This window comes from Muscardinus avellanarius (assembly GCF_963383645.1).
Source record: "Muscardinus avellanarius genome assembly, chromosome: 18".
Classification (NCBI taxonomy): Eukaryota; Metazoa; Chordata; class Mammalia; order Rodentia; family Gliridae; genus Muscardinus; species Muscardinus avellanarius.
The window spans coordinates 8,057,580-8,070,647 of NC_137804.1; the positions used below are offsets into that span (position 1 = coordinate 8,057,580).

Consider the following 13,068-nt stretch of genomic DNA (forward strand, 5'->3'; position numbering starts at 1 on the left):
CTCAGGCTGTCACAGGCTAAGGAAAAGTAAGACAGTTGTCTCTTCTCTGGTGTGACCTGCAAGCGATGAAATCCTAATTAAAGCCCACATTTAAACTACACGTCGGACTGGCACATTCACTTGTGGGGAGAGTGCTGCTAAAGAGGGCCTCATCCTCACATGCATCGCCTTGGGAAGCAAAGCCTTTTTCCTTTTTGGTGGTACCGGGGATGGAACAGTTAAGCAGACCCCACCACAGAGCCGCCTCCCAAGCCCAAGTGCAGCACTCACTCGACCCACATGGTCAGCTGAAGGGCGGCGCCCTGAGGGACAGGGAGGGGAGGGGCAGGGCACACTGCGGCTGCACAGCCAGTCCTCAGCGGGCGGTGCACAGCGATGCCGGCACTCTTGCCTGGTCCTAAGTGGTGACTTTTCCCTCCCCAAAGGGCCACAGGGCAGATTCCCAGTCACGCCACATCCCACGTGCAGCGCAGCGCAGCTCTGGCAAAGGCTGGTCACTCCTGCAGGAGTCTAGTGGGGCTTCCACAGTGGGGCTCTGGGACTCAGACATCCTCCCCCAACCTGCTGACTCCTGCCCCTCCCTTCAACATTCCTCAGCACAGCCAGGCCAGGAGGAAAGGCAAGGGCTTCGGAGCACAGGACCCCCTCCCCAGGTAGAGGCACAGTGCTCAACAGCAGCACAGATGGCCCTGGCCTGGGGGGGAGACCCGGCACCCACCCTCTCCCCACATGGAAGGCACGTGCGAGGTCTGGACCTGGGCATCAAACACAGGTGCTTTTTGTGTGTATGTGGTACTGGGGTTTGAACCCAGAGGCTTTCTACGTCCGGGCTATACTCCCAGACCTATTTTTTATATTTTATTTGGAAACAGTCTCACTAAGTTGCTGAGAGCCTCACTAAGTAGCCAAAGCTGGCTTCAAACCTGTGCGATCCTCCTGTCTCAGCCTCCCAAGCGCTGGGATTATAAGTATGCGCCACCATGCCTGACCACAGGTGCTTTTTCTTTTCTTTTCCTTCCTTCCTTCATTATTTTTCCCTAATACTGGAGATTGAACACCAGTGTTCTCTGAATTATACTTTCAACTATTTTTATTTTGAAACAGGGTCTTGCTAAGTTGCTGAGGCTGACCTGGAATCTGTGCTTCCTGGGTCCACCAACCAAGCACTGAGACTACAGAGGTGTAGCACCACACCTGGGCTGCTTCTTCATGACGCAATGACCCTGCAGGAAAGGTGTTAATCAATTTACCAGGCGAGGTGGCGCACGCTTGTCATCCCAGATGATTGCAGTTCACCACCAGCCTCTCAGCTACTTAGTGAGGCCCTCTGCAACTTAGTGAGACCCTGTTCCAAAATAAAGAATAAACAATGGAGCTGGGGTGTAGCTCTGAGGTAGAAAGCCCCGGGTTCCATCCCCAGGACCAAAGAAAGGAAGACAGGCAGGCAGGCACCAGCCCTCACACAGTGGGGCGGGCTGTCCTTGGAGGTGCAGCGCTGCTGCCGCCGTTCCGTCCCTCGTCCTCGCAGGGAGCCCCGGCCTGTGGGTCCTACTCCCCACAGGTCGTCCACCACAGCAACTGTTTTTCCTCTTGGAATTCTTTCAAGGGTATAGGCCGTTGCTTCCCTCCAAAACAAAACGAGGGAAGTCAGGCTCTGGTCCAAGGGCAAGGCCTGAGGGAGGCGGCTCCGCGGGGTAGAGGTTCCACCACAGGCTCCAGACTCCGGCCAGGTCCTCCAGCACCTGGGGAGTGGCTGTGGCCCCAGCTGGTGCTCATGGGATCTGTGTGTACCTGCAGGGGTGTGGGAGACCGGGCTGTGGGAGGTGTACACGAAACAAGTGGTCTGGGTGTGCAGTCGTGTTGTGGGGTTGGGAGAGGGCGTGCAGGGAGGGGGTATGGGGCGCTGCTGCGTGTGCACTGGAGTGTGTGAGGAGGGTGTGGGTGCGGGCTGGGGTGTTCCTCAGTAGCCCCAGGTGAAATGGGCACATCTGCCCTGGAAAGTGAACTGCATGAACTGCATTTCCAGTCTAGAATTCTTAGTGCCTGTGCTAATGATTAACCACATCCTGGTCCAAATGTGTGCAGGGCTCAAAGGAAAGCCAACAAACACTTAAAGGCATACACCCCATCTGACCACCTGACCCAGAGCGAATGAGGCAAACCCTGCTCCCTGCCACCTCCCTCCCTGGGCAGCAGGTGCCCAGCACAGCGGATCGGGAGGCAGTCGGCAGGCCTGGCTGGGCAGTCATGGCCCTCCGTGAGCCCAGTGAGTCCTTCCTACTCTGCCGAGGCCGGTGCCACCAGCGTAGCGCCACCTCCACACGCACCCAGGACGTGCCTGACTGTTCTAGCAACCCAAGTCTCAGAGTCGCCCCCAACTTTGAGGAGCTGCCAGTCCACTGAGGGGCTGGTGTGAACTGGGAATTATTCACAGGAAAACAAACTTAGTAGCCACCACTGCTGCTGTTATTATAACTGCAATTATGACCGAGGGGCTGGGAGGCTGGCAGCATGACGAGAGGCATACATGCCAGCCCTTCACAAGGACACTGTCTCCAAACAATGCCCAGTAATGTCACTGACATCTACAGGAGGGACAAAAGAAAGCATCTCAACCCCTACCTCACACCACACAAAAGTACACAGATTCCAGGTGAAAGGTAAAACAGCAAAGCTTCTAGAAGCCAGGCATGGTGGTGCATGCCTATGATCCCAGCAATGGAAGGCTATGCAGGAGGATCACAGGTCTGAAGCCAGCCTCAGCTACAAGACCCTACTTCAAAATTAAAAAAAAAAAAAAAAAAAAAAAAAAAACTTAAAAGCTGAATATGGTGGCGCACTCCTATAATCCCAGCACCTGGGAACCTGGACAAAGGTTTGAGACCAGCCTCAGCAACCTAGTAAGACCCTGTTTCAAAAACAAAGATATAAGCCGAGTGTGGTGGCACATGCTTGTAATCTCCGGATTCGGGAGGCTGAGACTGGAGGATCTTGGTTCAAGGCCTGCCTCAGCCACTTAGTGAGGCCCTCCGCAACTCAGTGAGACCCTGTTTCAAAATAAAGAATAAAAATGGATGTGGTGGCGCACACTTGTAATCCCAGCATTTGGGAGGCTGAGACTGGAGGATCATGGCTTGTGGCCAGCCTCAGCCACTTAGTGAGGCCCTTTGCAACTCAGTGAGACCCTGTTTCAAAATAAAGAATAAAAATGGGTGTGGTGGCGCACACTTGTAATCCCAGCATTTGGGAGGCTGAGACTGGAGGATCATGGCTTGTGGCCAGCCTCAGCTACTTAGTGAGGCCCTCCGCAACTTAGTGAGACCCTGTTTCAAAATAAAGAATAAAAAAAAAAGGAATAAAAAAAAATAGGGGGTGTTAGCTCAGAGATAGAATGTTCCTGGCTTCCATCCCCAGTACTGCCAAAAAAAAAAAAAGAATAAAAATAGGGCTGCTCAGTGCAGTTCAGAGGTAGAGTGCCCCTGGGTTTCATCCCCAGTATCGCTAAATAAATAAATAAGCAAGCAAACAAAAAATAAAAAATAGAAAAATCACCATGACCTAAATATAGAAACTTTCATTGAACAGGCCAAAATAGAGAAGAAAATTAATAAATCAGACTAAATAGAAGTAAAAAACTTTTGCTCATCAAAAAAGCAATTGAAGTGTGAGGAGTCAACACCCAGAGCAGAAGGCCCACAACACACCAAGACGACTACACACACCCTGTACCTCCCATCTCTACTGCAGTCCTGGCTCTGCTCACAGTGCTCCTCCACAGGCGGCAGCCTCACCCGCCTCCGCCCACCCAGAGGCGCCTCCCCAGGCTGGGCGGTGGGCAGCTAGTCAGCGAGCCCCTGGCATGGGCACTCTGATGCAGGCTGCATCCCAGGGTGTGGCACACAGCTGGGATCAATAAATACTTGCTTGGTGGCTGGCTGCTCTGCTGGCAGATGGCGCTACTGCTCACGGGACGGGGTGTCCACTTCCAGTGAGAGTGTCAAGGAGTGGCCAGAGGGTCCCAGAAAAATGTAGGACCAGGATCACCAGGGAAAGCTGGGTTTCTAGGCTGTAGCAGGAGTAAGCAGGCGCCCTGGAGCAGGGCGGGGCGGAAGGCAAACCAGCCCCCAGATGGTCCTGATGCAGAGGTAGGTCTGAGAACCCGACTCTTCACAGGGGCACGTGTTGAAGTCTGCACAGGGCAAACTCCAACTGAAAGATCACCACTGCTCAGCAACAGCCAGGGTCTTCTCTCCCGCAGACCCACCACGCGGCCTCCTCCTCGCCTTCTGTTTTTCTGCGTGGTGCTGGGGACTGAGCCCGGGCACTGCACCCCGGCTACACTCCCAGCCCTTTTCGTTTTCAGTCTTACTCAGTTGGGCAGACTGGCCTTGAACTTGTGCTCTTCCTGACTCAGCCTTCCCAGTAGCTGGGATTAGCTAATTTCTTCGTTATGTAACACTCTGCCCTAAAATTGAACTCTAGCTCCAAGGAACAAGAGCTAGGGTGGGTAAAGCCAGGGCACAGGAAGAAGAGGTGCTTCCTTCAGAACCCAGGGGCTCCATCCACTCTGGCCTCACAGAGGCGGCCAGAGGCCGTCCCCCACTCACTATAGGATTAGAAAGAAAATCCAGACACCCAGGTTTATTGGAGGCCTGGGAGCAAGTCCTGTGCCAGGCACATCACCCACAGCATCTTTCTCTATTGAACTCCACAAACATGGAGAGAGGAGCTTGGAGCTTTCAAGACCTGCTCAGGTCCCACAGACATGACTAGAGCCCAGGTTTAAGCTAGATCTGCCCGGCCCCAAAGCCCAGGCTGCCCACCGGAGGACAGGGCTTGCGCCTCCACCAGCGGCCATGGCAAGCTGTGTGTGGAGGGAGCCCCTGCCTGGGGCTGCTCACCCCAAGCACCTGAGAGTGAGGCGCAGGACACAGGGCCAGGCCCGGGAGGTCCCTCAGCCCAGGCCCACAGTCCCTCCCGTCCGTGACACAGGGATGAACCGATGCTGACTCATCCACTCCACGGGCTGCGGAGACATCCCGCCACACGCTGCCATGCAGATACTGTGGGGCCCCTGCACAGGCCTGGCCTCGGCTCCGCTCACGCTGCCCCGGCCCTCAGCGGACAGTAGGACTCCCTTCCCCGGCTGGCAGGGACCCTCCGTGCTGCAGTCAGAAGGCCCGGTGCAGGCCCCTCTCCACACTGTCTCCTGAGTGTGGTCACAACCATGGAAGGCCCCCAGCTACTCAGTAGGCCCTGCTTCAAAATAAAAAACCAAATAGGGCTGAAGATGCAGCTCAGAGGTATAATGCCCGAGTCCAATCCCCAGTACAAAAAGAAAGTAAAAATCAATGCCGGGAATGATGGCGCACACTTGTAATCCCCGCGTTTGGGAGGCTGAGACAGGAGGATTGCACAGGTTCAAAGCCAGCCTCAGCTACTTAGTGAGGCTCTCAGCAACTCTGTGAGACCCTGTTTCCAAATAAAGTATAAAACAGGTCTCAGAGTATAGCCCAGAGGTAGAAAAGCCCCTGGGTTCCACCCCCAGTACCACCAAAAAAAAAAAAAGTAAAAATCAACTTAAATGTCACATCAGCCACATCTCAAGGGCTCTAAAGTCAAGGTGGCTGTGGCTACGGTACAGGGCAGCGGAGATTTCAAAAGCCAGCACCGAGGCAGCACAGCCAGCTCTTTCTCTCCCTGCTAAAACCAGTAACTGCCACTGAACCTGTGGGCGACAACCAGGCCTCACCTTGGTCACACTGGACCCCGAGGGCTGCTCACACAGACACCCAGGGCTACATCTCGGCACGCCCGAAGGCCGAATGCGCTGCGCTCCTCCTGTGTAGCCCCCAATACTGGGGTTACAAGCGCCCAGCTCGGCCACACACTTGGAAAGCCAACGGCCAAGGGTGAGTGTTCTTGCCAAGTTAACCCATCCGTCCACCAAGGCAGGAGAGGGCAAAGGAGCCTCACGGTGCCGCTGACAGCAGATGCCACAGGGCTCCACTCACACAGCCTTGACTGCCCACCTGCTGCAGCCTGGCACATCCGGAAGAACGGCAAGAAAAGAGGTCAAATACAACACAGAAAAGGGTGCCTGGACGGGTGCCCTCAGCTGGAAGCCCGCTCCTGCAGAACTCGGCAACCAAGCACAGCCCTCTCAGACTGTGCCCAGCCAGTCACTGCAAGTGCTGCTGCGTACCCTGGGACACCTCCACTGTCGCCTACGGACCCCAAGACCTTCTCCAGCCCCTCAGTGTCCCCTCAAGTTGCAAGCTGCCTTCCCAGATAGCTTCCCGGACTCCACCCGGCTCTCCCTGGCAACGCGCAGTATGCAGTCCTCCCACCCGTGGGCCAGGCCTGGCTGGCCGCAGGACACTTCTGCAGGCCACGCTGGCTTCCACTACAGTCCTCCTGGAGAACTCACTTGCTCTCCCGGACGGCGGCTCCCAGCACCCTGCCTCTCCTCACCCTTCACGAGGAAAAGCTCTGGTGAGCTTCAGAGCCACGTGACTACCACCACAGGGCTTTAGGTTGGATAACAATCTTGACCTGCTTCCATCACAGACTCTGACTCACCCACAGTACCCTCCAATGACGAGATTAGGGTGGGAGGTAAAGCCATGCGGGAACCAAGCCTTCACGGAAATCCTGCACAGCAGAACCAACGAAGGACCTGCCACCAGGGTAGGGGCCAGACAGGAGCCATCCCCGGAGGCAGAGGGCAGACAGGGGAGGGCCAGGAAAGAGCTCTGCCATCACCCCAAGGGGTGGAGCTAAAATGCAGAGCACCTCCTTCCTGAGCAGGAGACTACTGGAGGCTTCTCTGCCAACATCACATGTTCTGAGAAGCCACTATGGGCTGGAAAATTAACTCAAAGTAACTCAGACACTGGCCTATCCTTCCCCCAAGCACTTACCCTAATAACAAGTCACTGAAGCCAGGTGTGGTGGCACTTGTCTGTAATCCCACTACTTGGGAGGCTGAGACGGAATAATCACAGGTTTGAGGCCAGCCTCAGCAACTTAGTGAAGCCCTCCGAAACTTACTGAGACCTTGTTTCAAAATTAAAAAAACAGAAAGCGGGCATGGTGGCGTATGCTTGTAATCCCAGCATTCAAGAGTCTGAGACTGGAGGATCGCAGTTCGTGGCCAGCCTCAGCTACTTAGCAAGGCCATCTGCAACTTAGTGAGACCCTGTTTCAAAATAAAGAATAAAAAATAGGGTGTAGCTTGGAGGTCAAATGCCTCTGGGTTCCAATCCCAAACACACACACACACACAAAAAAAAAAGAAAAAGAAAAAAAAAAAGAATAGGGCTGGGGGTGTAGCTCAGAAGCAGAATGTCTCTGGGTTCAGTCTCCAGTGTCATGTCATGAATAGTCATTGGAAGCTGAACATGGTGGCACACACCTGCAACCCCAGTATTCAGGAAGCTGACACAGGAAGATCACAGGTTTGAGGCCAGACTCAGCAATCTACCAAGATACTAGGAACTTAGCAAGATCCCATTTCAACAAAAAAATAAAAAGGGCTGGGGTGTAGTTTAGAGGTAGAATGACCCTGGGTTCAATCCCCAGATTAAAAAAAAGCATTCAAGAGTTGTGAAGATTAAAAATGGTAGCAAAAGCACAGACAACAAATAAATTGGACTTCATCAAAATTAAAAAACTTTTTTTTTTTTTGGTGGTACTGGGGTTCCTGGAAGCCCTTCTACCACCGGGCTACACTCCCAGACCTATTTTTACATTTTTATTTGGAAACAGGGTCTCCTAAGCCAGCGCGCGTGGCTGGCTTCGAACCTGTGCGATCCTCCTGTCTCTGCCTCCCAAGCGCAGGGATTACAAGCGTGCGCCACCATGCCTGGCAAAATTAAAAAACTTTAAGCTGGGCAGTGGTGCATTATCTGTGATCCCAGAGACTCCGGAAGCTGAGGCAGGAAGATTGCAAGCCAGGACCAGATTCAGCAACTTAGTAAGACCCTGTCTCAATAAAAAGAGCTGAATAGCCGGGTGTGGTGGCGCACGCTTGTAATCCCAGTATTCGGGAGGCTGAGACCGGAGGATCACAGTTCGCGGACAGCCTCAGCTACTTAGTGGCTGATCTTGCTAAGTTCCTTTGCAACTCCGTGAGACCCGGTTTCAAAATAAAAAATAAAAAATAGGGCGGGGGTGTAGCTCGGAGGTTGAATGCCCCTGGGTTCCATCCCCAGACCCGCAAAAAAAAAAAAAAAAAAAAAAGAGCTGAATATACAGGTGAGTGGTAGAGCCCCCGAGTTCAATCCCCAATACCATAAAATATATAAGTAAATTTTAATAAACTCCTATGCATCAAAGGCCACCAAAAAAAAAAAAAAAAAAGAATGAAAAGACAACCCAAGGAATGGCAAAAAAGACTAGCAAATCCCAAGTCTAAGTTTAATACCCAGAATATACAAACAAGTACTAAAAACAAGGGCAGAGCCAGGCGTGGTGGCCAGGACTGGGGAGACAGAGACGGGAGCATCGCAGGTTCATGGCCAGCCTCAGCAACTTAGTGAGGCCCTGTTTCAAAATAAATAAATAAATAAATAAATAAATAAATAAATAAATAAACAAAATATTGAGGTGGAGTGTAGCTCAGAAGTAGAATGAGCCTGGGATCAGCCCTAGTAACTAGCACACATGTACATGCACACGACGGCCGGTGCTAGGGGTTAAACGGAGAAGAGATGATGGGCTACTGTTTAGAGGGTAGTGCTTCTGTTTGGGATGACGAAAAAGTTATTGATAATATCAATATCGATTGTGGTATGGTTGCACCGTGGACGTACTTATGGCCAATGAATTGCTCACTTACAATAGCTAATATGTCAGCAGGGCATGGTGGTGTATGCTTGTAATTCCAGCATTTGGGAGGCTGACACAGGAGGATCGTGGTTCGAGGGCAGCCTCAGCTACTTAGTGAGGCCTTTTGCAACTCAGTGAGACCCTGTTTCAAAATGAAGAATAAAAATTAGGGCTGGGGCCGGGCGTGGTGGCGCACACTTGTAATCCCCGCGCTTGGGAGGCAGAGAAAAGAGGATTATGTGCAGGTTCAAAGCCAGCCTCGCTGGCTTAAGAGACCCTGTTTCCAAATAAAAATATAAAAATAGGTCTAAGAGTGTAGCCTGGAGGTAGAAGGGTTTCCAGGAACCCAGTACCACAAAAAAAAAAAAAAAAAAAAAAAAAGGGCTGGGGTATAGCTCGGAGGTAGAACGCCCCAGGGTTCCATCCCCAGTAACACACACACACACACACACACACACACACAAATAAATAAATAAAGCCGGGCCTGGTGACACACACTTGTGATCCCAGCATTCGGGAGGCTGAGACAAGAGGATCGCACAGGTTTGTAGCCAGCCTCAGCTGGCTTAAGAGACCCTGTTTCCAAATAAAATATAAAATAGGCCTGGTAGTGTAGCCTGGAGGTAGAAGGCCCCTGGGTTCCATCCCCAGTACCACCAAAAAAATAAAGAATAAAAAATAGAACATGGGGTGTAGCTCGGAGGTAGAATGCCCCTGGGTTCCATCCCCAGACCCTAAAAAGAAGAAGAAGAAGAAGAAGAAGAAGAAGAAGAAGAAGAAGAAGAGCTAACATGTATGTTTTTCCACAATTTTTTTGTGTGTGTATGTGTGTGCGTGTGTGGGTGTGGGAATGGAACCCAGGGGCATTCCACCTCTGAGGTACACCCCCAGCCCTATTTTTTATTTTTTATTTTTTATAGGTCTGGGGATGGAACCCAGGGACATTTTTTTTATTCTTTATTTTGAAATCAGGTCTCACTGAGTTGCAGAGGGCCTCACTAAGTAGCTGAGGCAGTCCGCGAACACGATCCTTCGGTCTCAGCCTCCCGAGACCTCCCGAATGCTGGGATTACAAGCGTGCGCCACCACGCCCGGCTTTTTATTCTGAAACAGGGTCTCACTAAGTTGCAAAGGGCCTCACTAAGTAGCTGAGGCTGTCTGCGAACTGTGATCCTCCGATCTCAGCCTCCTGAATGCTGGGATTACAAGTGTGAGCCACCACGCCCAGCTCTTCCACAATATTTTCACGAGCAGAAGAAAATTACAAGACCTATTCCAGCCCACTGAGAAGAATTCCTCTGTAAAGGCCAGTTTTCCTGAGGGCCTGGCACATTCTTCCCATGGCAACTGGCCCATCCAAGCTAGCTAGGATGCTAGCTTGGCCCCTGTACCCAGACCTCAAACCCAGCTGAATGACTTGAGCCCTGGACTGAAGCAAGCAGCTCCAGTGGACTAGCTGCTGCCGAAAGGCTGTGGCTTGCACGACCTGGCAGGCAGTGGAGGGTAACTGAAGGCTCCACAGGCTGTCAACAGAAGCAGAAGCCAAAGGCCAGCTTTCACTCTCTACTACTTACCCTTTCGCTTTCTCCAACACCAGCCACGCAGAAAGGAAAAGCGAGGGCCAGACTGACCAGCCTGTTTTGTTTCGTTTTTCTTTTGGTAGTGCTGGGGATTAAACCAGGGCCATTTTACCTCTGGGCTACACTTCCAGCCCTATTTTATTTTTTATTTGGAAACGGGGTCTAAGTTGCTGAGAGCGTCACTAAGTTGCTTTAAACCTGTGTAGTTTGAAAATGGGGCCCCTATCTCCCCCACCGGTGGCAGGTCTGGATAGTGGAGTACACGGTCTCTGGCTACTCAACACGAGACTCCACCTGTCGTGAGAGGCCCCGTCTAGGAGCCTTTCTCAAAATAACCCAGTGAGAGTGAATGTGTAGGCGATGTTTTCCCCACTGTAGTCGTGACGAAACCCGGGCTTTGGAAAGACGAACAAAGTGGAAGTGGATTCTGTCCACTTCGGAGGTAATCAAAAGCCAGGAAAAATGCTTTCGAATAAGGCACTAAAGGGACTCATAGGTCTGCCCTCAGGGAAGCAGCCTGGGAAAGACATGCGCGCTCTCCTTTCCCGGCAGCGCATCCCGACCTTTTCCAGGGAATTTCTGCACTTCACGACGCCCGCGGCAAGCCCAGCGCGGTCACCGGCCACTCCGCCCAAGGGCCAGAGCGGCCAGGACCGAGCCTCGGAGAGCAGAAGCGGGTGGGACCGAGCGCGCAAGCGCGGTCTGCGCTGCCCCCGGAAGCGACGCCAGGGCCGGAGCGCGCCGCTCCCGCGCAGGCGCCAAAGCATGCGCATGCGCACACGCGCCTCAGGCCGCCGTTCCCCGGTAGTCCTGTGCTTCCGCCCCGACGCCCAACGGCGCCTGTCCCTGCTGCAGCCCTCACTCCCCATCCCTCACCTTGCGCCCGGTTTTCTCCCGCAGAGCCTTCAGCCGCTCCTTTCTCCGCAGTGCCTCTTCCTCCAGGCGGCCCACGCCGGCCGCAGCAGCCGCCATCCCACCAGCACCCCCTCCTCGCCACACGTTCTGCGTCGCGCAGGCTCGATAAATGTCTCACAGCCAATCAATGGGCTAGAATGGGAGACTGAAAGCTCTGAGGGCCAATCAGCGCTGACTTCCTGCACGAGGGCCCACCCTCCCGGCCTTGCGAGTGTAGAACTCGGGAGCGGAGTACGGCTCGCACTGTCCGCCGGACTCCGGGAGTACCGGCAGCGCGGGTAGACTCCGAGAAGCTTGAGTGAAGCTGCCGCTCGGTTTTGTCCTAGCACAACACATCTGCGGGCTTCGGGAGGGCCCGACCCGGCCTTTCCACCCTCCTAGTTCTCCACGGCGCAAGGCTTCCTAGCATCCCTGCCTCCGCTCCATCAGGAGGCTGCCTCCCCCGGCCCCGCGGTCCATCCTCGCCTCGGAGCATGTGCGGCCCTTACCTCTGAGGGCACAGAGGGTCTCTCGCCCCCGCCCCTCGCGCAGCTGCTAGTGCCCAGGGCAGTTGCCTTCCGTAGCGGACAGCAAGCCCAGCACGGGCCGGGCTGTCCGTGCGAGGGGGGGACCACCTCCTCCCGCAGGCAGGAGGCGCCGGCTTGGCCCAGGCAGAGCTGCCAGGCAGGGTCTTTCCCGCACCAACCAGTGCGTCCAGAGCAGAACACCGGCCGGCCGCAGGGGTGCAGCCCGCCGAGGTCCCGCGGCCACGCCCACTCCCACCCGCGGGTGGAAGGCCTGCCTCCTTCCCCCAACGCCTGGCCTCCGGCTAAGGCCGCTCCCTGGGCTTCCTTTACCAGGCGGACCACCGCGGGCGTCCACTCGTCCTCTCCCAGCTGCCCCTCGGCCGAATGCAGCAGACCCCGTCCCTGCTGGCCTCTAGCCTATAGCCTGGTTCTGCCCAGGCCCTCCCTGCCAGCACTGCCCCGATGCCAGCCCTGGGGCGGGGGCGAGAAAGATGAGACCGATACCCCCCACACCACCACCAAGAGCCAGGAGGACCAGACAGGGCAGGGACGGGACAGGGCCCGCCCTCCAGGCTGGTCAGTGCCTGGACCACCGGCACCAACCCAGGGGGTCTACTTCGCAGGCCGGCTGGGCACAGGACAGGGACGCGGGAGAGACGGTGAAATGCCAGGCTGGGCCCGCCCCCTGCCCCCGAGAGCCCCACTGGCCCCCTCGGGCCTCGGTGTCTCCCCCGGCAGGAGACACTCACTCCAAGAGGTCAAAAGGGCAGAAGACCTGCCGGGTGGGGCGCCGCCCCGGGAAGGCCTTCTGCAGCAGGGGTGCCCTCCGGGGTCTGCCCGCAGGAGGCCCAGCCCGCTGGGCACCCCGCGAGAGCTCAGCGGGGCCGGGGGGCCTCCCCGCCAAGCGCTTAGGACAGCACCTGCGCGTGGACAGCGCCGCAGCAGGGGGCGCGCAGGGGCGGACCCTCGCGGCGGGCGACCCTCCCCGGAGCGGGCGGGCGGCCCGGCCGCAGGCTCCTCCCCTCCCCGCCCTCCGCACGGTCCGGGCGGCCTCGGCGGCTCAGCGCGGCGGCCGGAGCCCAGGCGGCCGCTGTCCCGCGCCGCCCCGCCCCGCCCCGCCCCGGATCGACGCCCTCCGCCCATGGGCCTGGCCGGGGGCAGCCGGCGGGCGGCGCGGAGGCGGCGGCGGCGGCGGCGACAGGTGGCGCGCAGCAGGGCCGGAGCCCGGTCCGGCC

General features: G+C 55.5%; 1 protein-coding gene across 1 annotated transcript in view; it reads right to left on the bottom strand.

The window, feature by feature from the left end:
• The window catches only part of CCDC12 (coiled-coil domain containing 12), a gene marked incomplete at both ends in the record, with an annotated part of 28,056 nt that extends 16,672 nt beyond the window's left edge, over positions 1-11,384 (bottom strand). The window contains one exon of the mRNA XM_080715980.1: positions 11,289-11,384. Coding sequence (XP_080572106.1) covers positions 11,289-11,384 — 96 coding nt within the window. The remainder of the gene's footprint in view (positions 1-11,288) is intronic.
• Positions 11,385-13,068: the final 1,684 nt, after the last annotated feature.